This window comes from Schistocerca nitens, chromosome 3, assembly GCF_023898315.1.
Source record: "Schistocerca nitens isolate TAMUIC-IGC-003100 chromosome 3, iqSchNite1.1, whole genome shotgun sequence".
In the NCBI taxonomy this organism is placed as follows: Eukaryota; Metazoa; Arthropoda; class Insecta; order Orthoptera; family Acrididae; genus Schistocerca; species Schistocerca nitens.
The window spans coordinates 156716222-156737201 of record NC_064616.1 but is presented as its reverse complement, the minus strand read 5'-3'; the positions used below and the strand labels follow the sequence as shown (position 1 = coordinate 156737201).

At 40.2% G+C, this 20980-nt stretch overlaps 1 protein-coding gene across 1 annotated transcript in view; it reads right to left on the bottom strand.

Annotated features, from left to right (window-relative positions):
• Nucleotides 1-20980, bottom strand: part of LOC126249536 (EH domain-containing protein 1-like) — a 170060-nt gene that overhangs the window by 49785 nt on the left and 99295 nt on the right. Inside the window, exons 3-5 of the mRNA XM_049951199.1 lie at nucleotides 14472-14580; nucleotides 5762-5926; nucleotides 3759-3912 (exon numbers count right to left, since the gene is read on the bottom strand). Coding sequence (XP_049807156.1) covers nucleotides 3759-3912; nucleotides 5762-5926; nucleotides 14472-14580 — 428 coding nt within the window. The remainder of the gene's footprint in view (nucleotides 1-3758; nucleotides 3913-5761; nucleotides 5927-14471; nucleotides 14581-20980) is intronic.

Sequence of the window (20980 nt, the reverse complement as noted above, 5' to 3'; positions counted from 1 at the left end):
CCATGCAAGAGGGTCACAGTGATGCTCAAGAAACTGAATTACCAGACTCTTGAAGGTAGACATAAACTATCCTGAGAAAGCCTGTTTACAAAGTTTCCAGAACTGGCTTTTAGATGATGACTCCAGGAATATACTGCAACCTCCAACTTATCACTTCCATGGGCATCATGAGGACAAATTTAGATTAATTACAGCCTGCACTGAGACATTTAAACAACCCATTCTTCACATCCTCCAAATGTGAATGGAATGGGAAAAACCCTAATAACTTGTGCAATGGGATGTTCCCTCTGCTACACATTCACAGTGGTTTGCAGAGGATAGATGTAAATTTAGGTATAGATATTTTGCACTTGGCTTAGAGAAAACATACCATTAGGTTCACATAAGTCGTGTTGTACATTCTTTGCATGTAAGCAATTCATCAGCACAAGTGTAGCCACAGCCATTGTCAGGAGTTCCCGGGAACAAACTCGTTGCCTGGTCATTTGGAGACAACAAATTAAGGCGTTGATGAAAGATATTGGATTACAGCCAAGAAGTATTGTAAATGTCAGATTTAAAAATGTTATTATTATCCATTTGTAAAACTGTAAATTGTTTTCTTAGCCAAGAAATTCATTGTCTGTACATAGATAAAAAAATAAATCAACATTGTCAGCATGAGAAATTCTGGACTATGAAGTGCAAACACTTTACAGAGAAGAATTCTGTAGGATGGGAAGAACTGCATTCAGTCTGATAAAGTCCTACTTCATGAACAGATATCAAAAAGTAGAGATACTAGATGAGGAGAGTAATAAATACTACTCAAATATGGGGAAGATCCTAAATGTTGTGCCTCAGGGAAGTGTCTCAGGGCCACTACTGTTCTTGGTATATATTAATGACCTTCCTCATGAGATCCATATAATTCGTGGATGACATAAAGATTTTAATTAAGGGGATGGATCTAGAAGATATGCTGTAAAATAACATTTGTGTGTCATGCTGCAACCTGTGCTAAACATGCACTAAAATGTCAGGGACTATATGTAATGATACAACCTGTGTCAACTAAAATACAACGAATGGCTGAACAAATTGATAAATTCAGTAAATACAAACTTAATGTAAAAAACTTGTATATTTCAGTATGGTGAGTGATGACCAATACCAGAAACAGTTCAAGTTATAGAATAATGTCTAATAATGTAAATTAAGGCTTTATGAAAATGTGATGACTATTGTGTAATGCATTTTAGATATTTGGATTATGCACTCAGCTATTTATCAATATCTGTCTATACAACTCAAAGTTGGGGTGAAGTGACATCAAAAGTTGGAACTATTCCCTCTGTTATGATTTCAACTCCTGTGAATAGCTACTTTTCTCCCTTTGTTTATTTCTCAAATTCTGTACATCTTCTAAGTATTGTTCATTTTGAATATTTCAAAAGTCAACTAAACTGTTACAAAATTAGATTCATCATTAAAAATAATATTTTTGAAGCTCTGGGTCCAGTGTTGCACTTAGTTTTGCTGGGAATCTAATTAATTAAAAGATTATACCTAACTGAAAATTCTACAGTGGAAACTCAAAGTTGTAATATCAACAAAGAAAAGTTTCTACTGCTACTCACTGTAAAGATGAACTGTTGTTTGCACACAGTCACAAGAGAAAGACTTTACACATTACAGCTTTCGGTCGAAGCAGGCTTACACATTACCACTGCCAGCTCTGACTAGAGTGATCATGTGTGCATGAGGTGGGCTTACTTCTGCGGATGTGTCTGTGTGTTCTTTGCTAATGAAGACTTTGCTTGAAAGCTATAATGTGTAACAGTCTTTGTGTTGTACCTGTCTGCAATTCAGTGGGTCATCTTTATGGTGGGTAGCAATCTATCTTTTTCACAATATTTTTAATTGAAAATTCTACCACATTACATACCTACCATAAAAACATTGTGATCTAATAAGTATTTCTTGGCATAGTGAAACCACTGAACAGAAAGATTAGTAGTTCAGCTTTTAAATAAGGTATTCCAATTCTGTGAAACTAATTAATTGATGAGATAACTAACATTAAAGTTCACAAGAGGTCAAATTTTACATTACAGATTTCACCCAAATACTTGTTAAATTCTGACCTTTGCTATTGCACTTTTGTTACACATATTTTTATGCACCAGATGACATACTTTATTAAATGACTTAATCATTAATTAAGAATGCCACATAATGTACAGTAATTCCAATATGGCACTCATACTTGTAATTAAGGTATTCCCATTGTGGATGCATAAAGCACTTCCATTAAATTTTCTAAATTCATAGATTACCTCATCTTTTAGGAAACAAAAATTTTAGCAATATGTGTACTCCATCTGGAAGAACAAAATGCAATATTTGAAATGATTGTGTGGTTTCTGAAACAATTTGTTTATGCACCAGTATCTAAATAGTTAGATGTGACTCATTGTCAGCAGTCTGTGCTCAGTCCATGTCAAGCTAACAAGCATGCAACATCTGTGCTATGGATATATGCTCTTTCTGTAACTATGTGTAGTTAGTTCATGAAAATACATGCATGTGCTCAGCAAAAACTAAGTGATGTTTACAAACTTTCAAGTGATTTTTGTAACTACAGTTAATGAATATTTTGATTGGACTGTGTTGGGGTTAATAGGACACTTGAACTTGTCATTGTTATTCAAATTAGTTATTGTTGAGCATGATGACTTAATTAATGAGTGAACTAAGTGAACTACTGCAGTGCACTTTCATCCAGTAGAGTTCTGCAAGCCAGTATGGCATGTGAACTGTGCCATTTCATGTCAATGTCGATGTTTTGTGTCACACTTGGTTTCATGACTTGTTAGAACTACCACTGATTATTGGATAGAGCTTTCTTAATGTGTGTTTTAATAACTTTGCAATTTGTATGAGTGATTCTGCCAGTGGTCTCTCAATTATTTGTGAGGGCTGACGTGACTACAAGTGCTAATAATTTTCACGGGGTAGCAAAACTAGTCAGTGGCCAAATAATCTAACTCTGAGGCAAATAAAATGTGTGGAGTGCAAGTTAAATTGTAGTGTTGAGTTTAAGTTATTGAGAAAACATCAGCAGAGACTGAATAAGATCTTCAGCTTCAAGACAACAGGCAAGTTTGATACCAAGGAGGTGGTGGAGACTACAGAAAATCAGGTGGTGCTTTACAACCTACTTCCACTTTTGTATACCAGTACCTTGTTGTATTAGCACTCCCACAAGAAAATATGTATTGAGGAAATGTTTTAGCCACAGCATCAGTACTTTTATACTATCTACATTTGTGTATATCTGTAGAGTTATTTGTACGCATGCACAAACCATATGCACATTATATATGAAATTGTGCACACACACACACACACATACACACACACACACACACAGCATTAATTTAATTATTGACTTGCCATCATGTAGTGTACCCAACATAGTGCAGAAATGTATGTAAATTCTGTGACTTGCCATTTTCACATAACTGCTAAACAGTCTAGTGCAATCTACATTCAGTAAATTGTCCAGTAAGTTTGTGATTGCTGACTGAATCAGTTCAAAGAACTAGACCTTCACAAAGGTATGCTGCTGCACTGTGTGTAGATTATCAGTGGCATTTATCCTAATAATTACACAAATTAGGTTATAGGATATTTAAAGAAAATTCAAATGGTGGATTTTGATATTTTTATGAAACCTGCTTCTTCAAGTAGGTATTTCATTGGGAGTTAACCTTGTGCCTCTGGTTCAGTGTTATTTTGAATTTCATCCTGGACTATCATTTCCATCAGATGAGGGATGTCATGTTGAAGCATGTGTTCCACAGTTTCAAACAGTTCAGGCTTCAATGGTTGAAAAGTGCTGAAGTCATGTTCTGTCAACAGCTCCTGAAATAAGATATTGAACATTGATTTTATTCATCCTGGTAATATGAAGAATAAAGTGTTTTAGTATATGATCTATGAAAGAAATGAACATTCACATCAGAATGACAGTTAATGTGCCATCTGTATCTATTTAAATTCATACATTAAGGAAAATGTGCATTTTCAACTTCTTGCGCTGTAATAAATAGTCCATTAAATTTCGGGCATGCAGCCGCACAAATAAAATTTCCTCCACTGATATTTCGGCAGCGTATCATCCGTCCATCCTCAGAGTGAGTCACAAGACTGACGACAAGATGCCAAGTGTGACCTTATATGCTCCACCGCGGCGGTACTGCGCATGCAGGTCACAGATGCTGGTCGGTGGTAGAGAAATACCATTCCCTGCGGAAATTGTGAGAAGTCGTACATAGGTCAAATAACACGCACTGTTCATGAGAGGTGTGTGGAGCATTGAAGATACACATGCTTATTACAGCCAGACAAGTCAGTTGTCACCGAACATTGTATTGATACAGGGCATTCCATGACTTAGCGATGTGAAGATTTTAACATCAACCTCTTCTTTTTGGGAATCTGTCTTCAAGGAAGCTATAGAGATTAGATTAGCTAATAATTTAATAAATAGAGATAATTGTTTTAATTTGGACAAAGCATGGAATCTGGCTCTTGGGGTGATTAAACTGCAGAGAAGTCGTCATGGTGTTACTGCCGCCAATCATACATCGATAAGCGAATCGAATGTCTGTATGCCTTCGCCAGAGGCAGCGCATGTGTAAACATATTTCTCTGCTGCCGACCAGCATCTGTGACACGCATGCGCAGTACCGCTGCAGTGGAGCACATAAGGCCACTCTTGGCACCTTGTCAGTCTTGTGACTCACTCTGAGGATGGCCGAACGATACGCGGCTGAAATATCAGTGGAGGGAATTTTATTTGCATGGCTGCATGCCCGTAATTTAATGGACTATCAAAGAAAATATCAATTTAATTATTAATATTTTGTTTCTGTTAGCAACACAGAATGCTTATATCAGAACTAATTTACATATATACCTATGCTTACAATGTTATAGGTACCATAAATGTCAGATTCTAACAAGCACATTCCATTATGGAGACTGCACACTTCTTGGTAGACATAGGAGAATTAAGATTTCTCTCTCATATCTGTTGCCTTTCTCTTTCTCCTTCTCTTCTCTCCTATTCCTCTTTTATCAGGAATCAGCATCGTAGTTGTTTCCTGTGGATGAGTTTCAGCGGCTGTGTGAGTTGGCCTTTTTTTTCTCTTTTTGTGTATGTGTGTGTGTGTGTGTGTGTGTGTGTGTGTGTGTGTGTGTGTGTGAGAGAGAGAGAGAGAGAGAGAGAGAGAGAGAGAGAGAGAGAGAGAGAGAGAGCATCGTAGCATCAGCATCGTAGTTGTTTCCTGTGGATGAGTTTCAGTGGCTGTGTGAGTTGGCCTTTTTTTCTCTTTTTTGTGTATGTGTGTGTGTGTGTGTGTGTGTGTGTGTGTGTGTGTGAGAGAGAGAGAGAGAGAGAGAGAGAGAGAGAGAGTGCTTACCCTATAATAAAGTAGTAGCTCAACTGCTAGTTATGGTTCTATGCTGTTATGAGTGTTTATACACCATACATCAATTAACATACAGGTGGGAACATTTAACAACATTGAGAATTTGGATCAGGCCACAGTGAGTGTGTGGATACCCTAATGGTTTGTGAAGAATAGGAAATTGCTGTCTATTTGAGTCCAGATCTTGTCATGAATTTTCAATTTCCAATTCAGCACACATTCATTCTGTTACTAGGATAAATAGTTAGTCTCATACAGCCAGCACTATTTGTAAATACCTGCATTTTTTTCAGCTCTGGGAAGTCTCCATGAGATATCTGATATTTGTGTTCAATATTTTTGTAAATAACATCAAGATGTTGAATTAAATGCTCTTTTTTGGCTTCTTTTCTGTATAGTATTGGCATCTCCTTGTGAAGAGTGCTTATTATATATGCATGAACCTGAAAAATAATTTTAAAGTGAAAAGTTTATCCATCTCATACTCTCATGTTTGGAACTGTAGATTTTGAGCAGTTATAAAATATGGTGTAGAAACAATTCAGGCAATACATAATGGCAAAGAAATACTCTAACATTTCATACACTTCTAGTATCCACTATTTCATGTCCAACTATAGCTATCATATTTTCTCATTCAGCTACCATGATAGAGAAACTGTTGAAATTCAACTGACTAGAACTTGATTATTTTTTATTTATTTGTTTCTTGTAAATAACTATAAACCTTTTTTTGGAAAAGAAGTTGGTAATGTAAATCACAGTTGAACAATATACATCCAGGTATAAATCCACAAACAACTGGAACAACAGAAACACTATCAGTGGGAACTCGAGATATTGCTTTAGAACTCGGGCAGTGAAGAATTCAGCTCACAAGCTGCGTCCTGGATTGGTGCCATAACGCTCAGCCTACCTGCACACTTCACCACTACCGCATCACATTGCCTGAGTAGGAGAAGGTGGATGAGGGGAATCTGTGACCACATCATATTTAGATGGCAATGCAGTTCCACTGTATTTGAATGTTTCCTATTTTTCAGCAACACAGATCACAAACAAAACAAGTTTTCAGTACTATTTAATTATTTTTAGAACAGTGAAGACACATTATAATTTTTAATCTGGACAGACTATTAATATACACGCAGACACAGACAATTTCACAAAATTTTGGACTAAGCTTGCCACATAGTTGTGACATATTTAGTTTCATAATCGTAAAAAGGTCTTCCACCCACACATTAGATCAAGATATTGTAGCACATTTGCAACCTCATTATAGGGGGCATGCAAATTCTTATCTGAGGAAAACAATGTAGATGTCTAGGATAGTGAGTGAGTGGCCAATATTTTGCGTCCATGATTCCCCACTGTTCAGGCTACAGAAATCCAGTTTTGGTTCACCATGTGTCTGCTGTGTTTACATCTCAAATGATACTGATCAAGGCAACAATACAAATGTTTAAATGTGTATTAAAACAGCTGGATATACCATGTATATTAATTGATAATAAACAAATCATTTTAAATTTTGAAGAATCTCCTTTGCATGCCACAAGCTACCCATGATTCTAATTGACAAAATAAACAATTAATTCTTGCTTTCATGTCTGCACAAATACTCACCAAACTAGATGGACCTACTCAAAATCCATTGATTTCCAAGATTATAAATCTGAACATTACACTTACATACTGACAAGAGAGAATAATCAAATAATGTTCTGTATATCCCATTAAGCATCTCACCCAAATGCATCAGACTTAAACCCCCATGAATTATTTCCGATACCATAGTTACTTCTTTATCTAATGCCCCCCCTCCTATATATCCATGCATATCTTCTCATGAATAGATGAATAGTTAAAATTCCTATGATTCTCATTTAAATGAAACTTCTGTCATCAATTCCACCAGTATCAGCTGTACAAACCATGTTACACAACATTCGTATACCATTCAGGAAACAATTAACAATGAGATACCCCATAAATTGCTTAGAACTGTACAACATGACAAATAAATGTACACTTGAGTACTTTGTATTCTCTTCATTCAGTTTTCAATATGTATCCTCAGCTCGGTTATATTTTGCAGACTCAAACATTTCTTTGATATTGGGTGCACCAGTCTGTAGGCATTGGGATGTGGACATTCTGTTACTTCAAATGGCCCATTATACAATTCAAATAATTTTTTGATTTCCTCATTGGTTTCTTTATTTCTAAGACTATCTCCCTGTTTAAATTTTTACTGTCCTATGTTTTCCATCTTGTCTCTTCTTTCTTTCAGAACTCTTCTTTAGAAAATGTTGATTAACTAGTGCCTCCCTCTTGCCTGGTTCAAAGGTTAACTGAAGGAAACTCAACATTCTCTGCTAGAAAATTATTAGGTTTTATTCCTATCATCACTTCATATGGAGAGAAACCAGTGGCGCTATTTTTAACTATATTCATAAGATCTTCAAATACAGTCACAGCAGGTCCTGCACAACCCACCCAGTTCCCATGTGCACCTCTCAGCAGGATTTCTGGAGGTGGTACACCAGTACCCTCATGTGTCTAATGCCTGCCCATTCTACAAATTTGTCCCACACTCTGGAAGTAAATTATGCTGCATTGTCTAATAGGATCTTATCAGGCAATATGACATTCACTCTGAGGTCCTTCTCTAGTTTATTAACTACACTATTACTTGTGGCTCCTTTTAGGGGTACATCTACTGCTAATAATACATATTTCAGTCCACCATGACCTGCGGGCACCAGCTAAAAAAAAAAAAAAAAAAAAAAAAAAAAAAAAAAAACTGCCAGTAACTCACCTGCTCCACTGGGGATGGTGTTCTGCATTTCTCTCTGCATAGCTACTGTGCTAAACTTTACCCTTTGACATTGGTCACAAGGTGTGAGCTGTTTCATTACTCTTCTAGCCATGTTATTAAAGATGGCATATTCCTGAATTATTTCTAACCACTTCTGTGCTCCATGTTTCTAGCTATTCATCTGGGAAACCCAGCCTCCATTCTTCCTTGTCTAAATTTTTTTGCCTAAACAGTACACCCCTGTAAATCTTATAATATTGGGGGGGGGGAGGGGGGGAAGGGTACTGGGGCAGGGAATGAGGGAATGGTGTACACCTACTCTCTCTCTCCCTCTCTTCTCTCTCTCTCTCCCTCACACGCCCACACATACCCCTCCCCCCTCCCCCCCCCCCCCACACACACACAATTAGAGGGAGGGAAAGGGTAGTGGGGTAGTGGGTTATGTTAGGTTTATGCCAGGAAGGTTAAGGGAGTGAAGAATGTGCTGTAAGGATAGCTCCCATTGGCACAGCTCAGAAGAGCTGGTTGTGGTGGGGAGGATCCAGATGGCAAGGGTTGTGAAGCAGCCATTCAAATCACCTCACATGTTGTGCTCTGCTACATGTTGTATCACTGGGTGATCCACCTCATTTTTGGCAGCAGTATGGTGTGGCCACTGATTCTAATTGACAGCTGGTTGATTATCATACCAATGTAAAGTGCTTTCAGTGGTTGCAACAGAGTTGGAATATAGTATGGCTGCTTTCACTCTCCTGGGATAGGATAAGTCTGTGATGGGAATGGAATAGGTGGTGCTGGGTAGGAGGATTGGACAGGTCTTGCATGTGGGTCTTCCACAGTAGTATGATCCTTGTGGCAGGGGATTGGGGGTGGAAGTGGCACAGGAATCAATTAGGATGTTATGAAGTTTGGGTTGGTGGCAGAACACCACTTTTGGAGGGGTTGGGAGTGTCTTGGGTAGGATGTCCCACATTTCAGGGGATGATGATAGATAATCAAAGCTTTGAAAAAGGACGTGATTGTTGTTCCAGTCCGGTATGGTATTTGGTGACAGGGGGGACGTTTCTTTATGGTTGATGCTTGAAATGGATGTGAGGATCAGGTGTGTGTGAGGATATGTCATAGGAACTCTGTGAATTAGGCCTGGAGGGTACTGTCTGTCTGTGAAAGCCTTTGTGAGGCATTCAGCATACTCGGAGAGGAAGTTCTCATCACTGCAGATGTGTTTACCGCATTTACCATGGGTGGCTAGGCTGTATTGGAGTGATTTCTTGGTGTGGAATGGGTGGCAGCTGTCAGAGTGCAGGTACTGTTGGTGATTGATGGGTTAGCTGTGGACCGAAGTGTGTCTGGTTGGTTGGTTGGTTGGTTGTTTGGGGAAGGAGACCAGACAGCGTGGTCATCGGTCTCATCGGATTAGGGAAGGAAGTCGGCCGTGCCCTTTCAGAGGAACCATCCTGGCATTTGCCTGGAATGATTTAGGGAAATCACGTGTGTCTGGAGTGGAGCCATCTGAGAGGAGGCAGCCTAGAAAGGTGGCACAATGGGTGGAGGAGAACCAGATGAAGTCAATGGGCCACCCGTGAAAGGAGCCATGTTATATGCGTTTCACACTGGTATGACAACCAACCAGCTGTCAACTCGAATGAATGGCCACCACCAAACTCTTGCCAAAAACAAGGTGCAGCAGGCAGCGTCACAACATACAGCAGAGCACAACAACATGGAAGACTTCAATGACTGCTACACAATCCATGCCATCTAGATTCTCCCCACCACCACCAGCTTTTCTGAGCTGTGCAGGTGGGAGCTATCCTTACAGAACATCCTTCACTCCCTTAACCTTCCTGGCCCAAATCTAATGTAACTTGCTACCCCCCCCCCCCCCCCCAACAGTGTGTGTGTGTGTGTGTGTGTGTGTGTGTGTGTGTCCTGCTGCAGTACCCCTGCCCAGTATATGTCCCGACATCAGCTAGTTGTGTGCTGTTATATCATGCCCTAGTCTATGAAATCACACGCCCAGCCATCTGCCATCTGCCCCCCCCCCCCCCCTACCTAGCTAGCCCACAGATGGCACCCTATTCTCCCACGAGCTGCTAGACTTTTCCCTCCATGCCCCCTGCCGCCCACCTCTCTCCCCCCCACCCCACCCCCACCCCCCACCCACTACCACTACCCACCACCCCACACTTCCACCACACCCCAGTACACTCTCACTGTGGGCCAGTAAAGAGCTAGCAGTCAACTGAGAAGTGTGTGTGTGTGTGTGTGTGTGTGTGTGTGTGTGTGGGCGTGCAAGGAAGTGCATTCTGAAAGCTAGCCAAGCTCTGCACTTTTCTGTGTGTGCTTAGTGACGGCACTGCAATGTTGCCTTTCGGTTGCCTTCATACCTAAATAATTCATAACTTTCAACCAGAACTTTCCATACATTTTTCTATCCAGTGCCTTGTGTACAACAGGGGCACCATAATAAATCTAGATGAAACAATTATTTTGTTGTATCAGTGTAAGAGCTGTTTGGATTTTATTGCAGTGTCATTCTTTTTGGACTACATGTAATACAAAAACAGTACTAATAATAACAATACACAATATGTCAACAAATTACATGTAATGATTATACCTATGTCCTGTTTTAGATAGATTTTTGAAAAGGTACTGCCTAATATGACAATTGATTATTGCAAACACAATGGTAGTCATAAAGTTGTAATTATAACCTCAACAAAAAAAAATATAAAGTTATGTAATTAATTTCCTGTTCGCTTGCTGGTCTACTTCTATAGTCATAGTATGCATTGAAATCCCCTTGCCAAAGTACTGTTGCATGCTGAGGAGCCAAGACAAAATTACACAGCCCACTGATAAAATAGAGCACAGTAGCAATTCATTTTCCACATTTGGATGGGAACAACTTTACAACAATCCATAATAAGGTAATGGAAGTGTGCACCAACAGTATACTGTGAAATGGCATAGTGGTTAGGAGGCATAGATGCTTCAACTGTGGTGAAACAAGATGCAAAACAAAGTGGCAAACTGTTGCTCAGTGAAGATCTGGTAACTGTGAGAGAAGTGGATGACTTGGTCCTCTAAGATAAGCACATAAAAATAGAGTCAATAGTGAAAAGCACTAATGGATCAGCTTCCAACATCTTACATCATATTTTGAACATAACAAAGCACTGGGCTCTATAACTGCTCACACCTACAGGCTGTTTCAAAAATGACCGGTATATTTGAAACGGCAATAAAAACTAAACGAGCAGTGATAGAAATACACCGTTTGTTGCAATATGCTTGGGACAACAGTACATTTTCAGGCAGACAAACTTTCGAAATTACAGTAGTTACAATTTTCAACAACAGATGGCGCTGCAAGTGATGTGAAAGATATAGAAGACAACGCAGTCTGTGGGTGCGCCATTCTGTACGTCGTCTTTCTGCTGTAAGCGTGTGCTGTTCACAACGTGCAAGTGTGCTGTAGACAACATGGTTTATTCCTTAGAACAGAGGATTTTTCTGGTGTTGGAATTCCTCCACCTAGAACACAGTGTTGTTGCAACAAGACGAAGTTTTCAACGGAGGTTTAATGTAACCAAAGGACCGAAAAGCGATACAATAAAGGATCTGTTTGAAAAATTTCAACGGACTGGGAACGTGACGGATGAACGTGCTGGAAAGGTAGGGCGACCGCGTATGGCAACCACAGAGGGCAACGCGCAGCTAGTGCAGCAGGTGATCCAACAGCGGCCTCGGGTTTCCGTTCGCCGTGTTGCAGCTGCGGTCCAAATGACGCCAACGTCCACGTATCGTCTCATGCGCCAGAGTTTACACCTCTATCCATACAAAATTCAAATGCGGCAACCCCTCAGCGCCGCTACCATTGCTGCACGAGAAACATTCGCTAACGATATAGTGCACAGGATTGATGACAGTGATATGCATGTGGGCAGCATTTGGTTTACTGACAAAGCTTATTTTTACCTGGACGGCTTCGTCAATAAACAGAACTGGCGCATATGGGGAACCGAAAAGCCCCATGTTGCAGTTCCATTGTCCCTGCATCCTCAAAAAGTACTGGTCTGGGCCGCCATTTCTTCCAAAGGAATCATTGGCCCATTTTTCAGATCTGAAACGATTACTGCATCACGCTATCTGGACATTCTTCGTGAATTTGTGACGGTACAAACTGCCTTAGACGACACTGCGAACACCTCGTGGTTTATGCAAGATGGTGCCCGGCCACATCGCACGGCCGACGTCTTTAATTTCCTGAATGAATATTTCGATGATCGTGTGATTGCTTTGGGCTATCCGAAACATACAGGAGGCGGCGTGGATTGGCCTCCCTATTCGCCAGACATGAACCCCTGTGACTTCTTTCTGTGGGGACACTTGAAAGACCAGGTGTACCGCCAGAATCCAGAAACAATTGAACAGCTGAAGCAGTACATCTCATCTGCATGTGAAGCCATTCCGCCAGACACGTTGTCAAAGGTTTCGGGTAATTTCATTCAGAGACTACGCCATATTATTGCTACGCATGGTGGATATGTGGAAAATATCGTACTATAGAGTTTCCCAGACCACAGCGCCATCTGTTGTTGAAAATTGTAACTACTGTAATTTCGAAAGTTTGTCTGCCTGAAAATGTACTGTTGTCCCAAGCATATTGCAACAAACGGTGTATTTCTATCGCTGCTCGTTTAGTTTTTATTGCCGTTTCAAATATACCGGTCATTTTTGAAACACCCTGTATTTAAAAAGCCTGCCAAAATGAAGCAGCATTGAAACTGATGTAGCTGTGTTAGGCCATTCCAGAAGACTTCTTTAGCCACAGAATCATGATGGATGAATTCTAGATGCATCACTATGACACAGGAGCAAGTCAAGCAGGGGAAACACATGGATGCAGTACCACTAATAAAATTAAGATAACATTCATCGGACAAGGCAATACTGAGTACTTTTTGGGACAGCCACACAGTGGGGCTAACAGATTATGCTCATAAGGGACAAACAGTCACAGCAGTGTCCTTATGTACTCTTCTGATGAGTTTTACCACATTCATAATATTGTACTTTTTATTATTATGTTAAGTTGCAGTGGAGCATTATCCTTCTATGGTGGAATACATTTGTAAACACATACATATGCTCACACATAACCAGCAAATTTCTGTTAATCCACTACCTCACATACTTTGTCTTCCTCTGAAAACATAGTGTCTCAGGGTGGGGGTTTAAGCTCTCTCTCACACTAATACATTTCTTTCTCTGGACCTTTTTGTTGTTGTTGTCGTTGTGCTCTTCAGCTGACAATTGGTTTGATGCAACTGTATCCTGTTCAAGCCTCTCCATATCTGAATAAGTACTGCAACTTACATCCTTCTGAATCTGCTTACCATAATCATCTCTTGGTCTCCCTCTACAATTTCTTCCCCCTACATTCCCTCGAATACTAAGCTGGTGATCTCTTGATGTCTCTGAATATGTCCTATCAAGCAACCTCTTCTTCTAGTCAGGTGGTGACAAAAATTTATTTTCTCCCCAGTTCTAATCACTGCCTTCTCATTAATTATATGATCTACCCATTTAATCACCAGCATGATGATGTTTGGTCTGAGTGGCACTCAACTGCGTGGTCATCAGCGTAATCATCAGCATTCTTCTGTAGCACCACATTTCAAATGTCTCTATTCTCTTCTTATCCAAACTCTGTCTCATCTATACATATCCGCTTCTGTTCTTTTCTTATTTAAACTATTTATCATCCATGTTCCACTTCCACACATTGCTACATTCCATACAAAAACTTCCAGAAAAAGCTTCCTAACATTTAAATCTATATTTGTTATTAACAAATTTCTCTTCTTTAGCAAAGCTTTTCTTTCCATTGCCAGTCTACATTTTACATCCTCTTTACTTCAGTCATCATCCATTATATTACTGCCCGAATAGCAAAACTTGTCTACTACACTTTATTGAGAGGAATCTGCCCACTGACCAGTTATGCAGTGACATATTCACATTATGAGAATTGTCAATGTTCTGGCTCTCTCTCATTCTTCTACCTCCAAATTTTTGTTTTATGACCTAAAATCAGTACATTGCCTTATGGTAGACAATATCAGTATAAGTTATAATGTTGTATACTGCACCTTAGCAAGACGAGCTCTTCTGCTTAGTTCATTAAGTTTCCACAAAGCAGCATTTCGTGGCAGAGATTGCATTTCATGGAACAAATCTTGTTCTTCATCTTCAAACAATCTGCAATGAAAATTTTTCATATTGTAAACATCCCACTCCGTTAATTTAAAGCAAAGTAAATAATTTATAAGGTAAATGTGGATAAAAGAGCATTAATAGCAAGAAGTTTTATCTTCTAGCATATAATAATGAGAGGATTACAACACCCTATCCACATTCCTCCAGAACCTCAACACCTTCTCCTCCACTGGCTTCACCTGGTCCTACTGAAACCAACAAGACATCTTCCTCAATGGTGACCTACACCTCAAAGATGGCTACATCAGTACCTCCCTCAATCTCAAACCACCAGCAATACCTCCACTTCGACAGCTGCCATCCATTCCATACCAAGAAGTCCCTTCCATACAGCCTAGCCACCAACTGCCTTCACATCTGTAGTGACAAGTGGTCCTTCTTGAAATACGAGGTGCTATCCAAATATTTTGGGGCCTGGTGCTGCCATCTGTTGAAAACCTTACCTTCGGACCATCACCCTCAAAGTAGTTCCCACTGGCACGTACAAACCGGTCCCAGCACTTCTGCCACTGGTTGAAAGTTTTGTGGAAGTCCTGTTCTTTGAGGGTGTTTATCACTGCCAGCAATGATTCTTGAGTCCTCTCTAGAGTGTTGAACCGATGGCCTTTCAACTTGAGTTTCAGTTTTGGAAATAGCGCAAAGTCGCAAGGTGCCAAATCTGGCGAGTACGGTGGGTGGGGTGCAACTGTCATGTTGTTTTTTGCCAAAAAGGTCCTGGTGAGCAAGGATTTGTGACAGGGCACGTTGTCATGATGCAGCAGCCAGTTCTCTTGACACCAAAGTTCAGGCCATAATCATCACACATTTTCATGGAGCCATCACAAAACATCACAGTAGTACGTGGAATTCACTGTTTGGTTGGGTGGGATGATTTCTTTGTGCACAATTCCTTTGGTATCAAAGAAACCGATGATCATGCTCTTCACTTTGCTCTTCACCTGTCTCACTTTTTTGTGTCTTGGAGAGCTGAGGCTCTTCCACTGGGATGATTGCTGCTTTGTCTCTGGGTCATAATCGTAGCTCCAGCTCTCGTCGCCAGTGATAACCCATGACAAGAAGGTTGGATCACCAGATGCAGTCTGACGAAGGTCCATGCACACTTCAACATGCTGTGCCCTCTGATCGGCAGTCAAGATCCTTAGCACAAATTTTGCAGCGACACGATGCATGACCAATTCATCAGTCAACATTCGTTGGCATGTCCCATAACCAATACCCACTTCATCTGTAAGGTCTTGAATCGTTCAACATCAATCCGCACGCACCAGTTGTTGAAGTTTGGCAACAATGTCTGGCATTGTGCAGCTAACGGTCCTTCCAGTGTGAGCATCATCTTTGATGTCTGTACGACTGGCCCTGAACCGAGCATGCCACTCAAACACACACGTACGGCTCATGCTCTGTCCCCCCAACACTTGTTGGATCATTGCTAGGGTCTCCATAGAACTTTTTCCGAGATTCACACAGAATTTGATACACATATGCTGTTCTGTTCATAGATCCATCATAAAATTGCCACACACCAAACACAGAGTATTACGGAAATCACTGTGGACACACAACACATCCTCCCAGCTGAATGCCACTCTGCACACTGACTCATTAGATATGCAACTCTCGCCACCTAGCAGTGCAAAGATCTGTTACTCCTACTTTCCAGATGGCAGCACCAGTCCCGAAAATCTTGGATTCCACCTAATACTCACTCTTAAAGCCTGTCTGGTCAGTTTCAATAACCAATCCTGTAGGATTAGGGAAATCCCACTTCACCCTGCAACTGAAAACTGTCTGAGCCGACCATAAAAGTGAACGGGGCTAGCACACCTGGGTGGCCAGGAAATTAGAGGTCACTTTAGGGCCTATGTGTACAATCAGTTACAGTGCCTACCTTTACAAATTACTTAAAAGTCTCATTTATGTATGTTAAAGTGATAGTGAGTGAATTGGAGAAAAAGTTTTACTTTAGAAACTTAGATGGAATATTGTGTTGTTAAATATTTATACAATCAGTAACAAATATTTATAATTGTGGATAAAAGTTATGATTACAGAGCGAGATGGCACAGTGGTTAGCACACTGGACTTGCATTCGAGAGGACGACGGCTCAATCCCGTGTCCGGCCATCCTGATTTAGGTTTTCCATGATTTCCCTAAACCGCTCCAGGCAAATGCTGGGATAGTTCCTTTGAAATGGCACAGCCGACTTCCTTCCCCATCATTCCCTAATCCTCGGTGTTTGGTCTCTTCCCCCAAACAACCCACCGCAACCTAACTTATGATTCAGATATGATATTGAAAGCGTGCATTGCACAGTAGAGAGAAACATCACAGATATGTCATTGTCAGACAATAATATTAAAAAGTTACTTGTAGAGGAAAGTGGTTCACATCTCTTATTCAGAACTTTGGAATTGTTTCAGGAACTTCAATATTACTGTGAAAGATATGGGTTGTATGATAGAATGGCATGCAAGAAAGGGGAGAGGATGTAGAAGAGTATATAATAGTCAGTAAGTCTCCCTTAAAATCTTAGAGAAATCATATGATTATGTCTAAAAAGAGAGTGAAGTTTTATAGCAATGGTAATTCATGACTCTATACCATAAATGACAATAACTACTATTACTGTGAAAGATGAACCTGAGGTCGAAAAGGAGCAAATGTGAATGTATAAAATCAGAGGAATTGTAGAGGAGTATCATAAATTGGGAATAAGAAACATGGAGTGGAATGTAAATTACATGATTATTGATAAGATACACAAACTGAGGTCAGCAAGGAATTAGAGTAAATGAAAATAATTCTAACGAGGGAGGAGCATAAAGCATGTACCTCAAAAACCATTATCCAAATAGTGAAATTAGTAAAATATTCCACATACATTATAAATTTTCCATATTGTTCTCCTAAATTTGTAGTACTACTTATAACAAACCATGATTTATGGTAACTTTCTGGGTTAACTGATGTTTTCTTTTCAGTAATTTTTATTCCAATTTTAGCTAGAAAGTATGAGATTTATGTTACAGATATGCTATATATTTGTGCACTTATGAAATTTTATACATTTTCAAATTTCTCAATAACATAATAATATTGTTTCATGTATCTGTGTGATAATATTGTGCTATGAAAATTAGTTATTTATAATGACCTAGTTTCAAAATAGAATATGTACCTACACAAAACTTAATTTGGTTTTTATTGTTTTTTGAAATCATTCACAACAAATGCCATATGTTTCAAATATTTTTCCAAATGTATTTTACATAATATTCCACGCAAATTTCATTATCATTAAATACAAAACTGTCATTATGTTCTAAAAGCACACTTAATTTTATCATACAGACATTTATATTTTGTAACAAGGTACATATTTGCTGTCTTATAAAAGTGGTGTATCCCATTATTTCAAAAGTTATATTTCATAATTATTTAAAAGAGTCTATATCACTGGTATTATTTTTATCCTTACATTTTTGTAAACATCAAAATAGGCATTTTTGTTTAAATTGTTCGTTTACTTAATAACAGCAATGTAATGATTGATTTCAATAATGACTGTTTCTGGACCAGACTACAAGCTCATGTTCTAAGGGAGCATCTTCAAAAAAGGAAAACCTATTCAAACATTACTATGATATACACACATGTGAAGCTTAAGTTAATGTTAATGTAATGATTGATTTCAATAATGACTGTTTTTGGACCAGACTACAAGCTCATGTTCTAAGGGAGCATCTTCAAAAAAGGAAAACCTATTCAAACATAACTATGATATACACACATGTGAAGCTTGGCAGAAACTGAACAGAGTGTGGGGACTCAACCAGCAAGACCCTACAACATGACATCTCTGACCGTTGAGTGGCTCTTTGTAGATACTCTCTGCCAGTTTAATCTGGACTCAGCCTATGTTTCAGTAGGATGATCAGCCCACAACAGTGTACATACATTACATAAATAAAGTAATAAACTGTATTGTATGGATGTATGTTGAATATCTTATCGCACCTGTCCATACCCAAGTTCCTTCCCTGGTAACTCCAACTACCACATGGCGCTGTATTTTCTCAGGTTACCACCAGGCATTGACTGCATTGACAATGCAGTCATTATTGCACTTTGTCTCTATCCATTTTGCATGAACTGACAGTGATTTTCCTGCATCCTTGCTTAATGTGCCATGCTATGATGTAGAACATTCACTTGCAATGCATCAGACTCTCTTCAGATTTGAAATAACGCCACAGCTGTGTAGTGTAACGACCACCCAGTGCATCTACGATGCTCTGTCTCCATCAGTGTACAAGAAGTTACTCGTTTAGGCATGGAATGTATAATTGACATGTTTGGTGCTGCATAATGGTGCATTCAACAATCTCCACGCAACTTAAATTCAGGTATGAAGCGTCATTACAGTACCTGCAATGCTATCCAACTAGTTAGACAGTGTGCTCTTATTAATGCTACTGTTTCAACTATGCTGCATTTGTACAGTAGACATTTTCAAACTCGTGCCTTTCAACCAGTTGAACAGTGCTCGGACATGTTTCTCAACCCTCCTGACTTGTGCAGGTGGCAATGTACAACCAGCCCCATTGACAATGGCCGCCATCTTGCCTCGCTCCAACTTTGGCTCTCTTCATGATGGAAAGGACCTGAACGCGCATGAATTCAGCCAATCATTACCGAGCTCGACACTCTTGCTCCCGTGCCATTCCTGCTGTTTGATACACCACAACTTTTCCCAGCTGTCACTGAAGAAGCTGGCAACCCCACCTTGCCATGGCAGTCAGCCATGATGTCATGCCTCCATCCAAACCACACTGAGTCAATATGACCCAGACTGTTCAACACCCCACGAGAGGATGACACTTCCCCACAGTGGCTGCCACTTGATATAACAACTTGTCATGTGGCAGACACCAATCTCCCACCATCCACCACACATCTCTGCTGGTTCCATCAGAGTTTTGGCTCTTCCATTAATGGGCATGCACACTTGGCAATCACGTTGTACGACCCACATCACACTCGCTGCATTGCAGATGCTACCCGAGACAGTCACCTACTGGATATGACAACACCCTCAGCGATGTCATGCTGCTGCTTTTGTGCTGCCTGGGGAAAAATGTTACTGCACTGAACAAGACGTTCAAGCAGTACATCACAGTCCAAGCTACATTCCAGTAGTCATCTCCACAACATCTGTTCGCTTGTGAACGACTGCAACAGCAGTGTGATCAGGTCACGACATACATTTTGCTGATTTCAAATAACCTCCTCTCAAAACTGATGACAACTATCTCGAACTGCGACCTTCACAAGATGGATTTCAACTGTTTTAATGAGTGAAGTGCACGTAGACATTTCAGTAGCTTATATACACTGATCAGCCAGAACATTATGGCCAGCTACCTAATAGCCAGTATGTTCACCTTTAGCATTGATTACAGTGGCAATGCATCATGGCATGGAAGAAACGAGGCCTTAATAGGTCATTGGAGGTCGCTGGAACTACATCTGCACATAAAGAGACACCTAATTTCCATAAATGCTGGGGAGGGTGGGCAATGAGTTAGAACTACTCCATCACACTCCTGGTGTTTTGACTTGTTAAAAATGCAACTGCTGTTGGGAAACACGATCATCGTGAAGGGGTGTATGTGGTCTGCAACCAGTGTACGATACTCCGTGGCCATCATGGTGCCTTTAACAGCTCCACTGGACCCATGGATGTCCATGTGAATGCTCCCCATTGCATAATGGAGGTGCTGACAGCTTGTCTTGATCCCAAAGTACAGGTATCAAAGAGCTGTTCCCCTGGAAGATGATAGATTTGCGCCCTCCCATCACCATGATGAAGAAGGTATCAGGATTAATGAGACCATTCCACATATTGCCACTGCACCAACATCCAGTGCCGAAGGTCATGTGCCCATTTCAGTCATAGCTGCTGATGTCATAGTGTTAACATTGGCACACATATGAATCTTCAGCTACGGAGGCCTATCATTTTATGTGTTTGGTGCGCTGTGTCTTCAGACAACTTGTACTCTGTCCAGCAATAAAGTCTGCTTTAGTTCCGTGACAGTTCACTGCCCCTCCTGTTTGACCAGTCTGCCCAGATTACACATCTGACATCTGTAATGTGCGGTGGCCACCGATCCCCCTGATGTCTGGATTTTACCTTGGTTTTGCGGTTTTGCCATGTATTGAAGACATACACAACAGCACTCCTCGAACACTCGACAAGTCGTACAGTTTTTGAAATTCTCATGCTGAGCCTCTGGGCCATCACAATCTGCCTTCAGGCAAACTCAGATAGATTGTGCATCTTCTCCATACTAGACATAGGCAGCACTCTCTCTGATA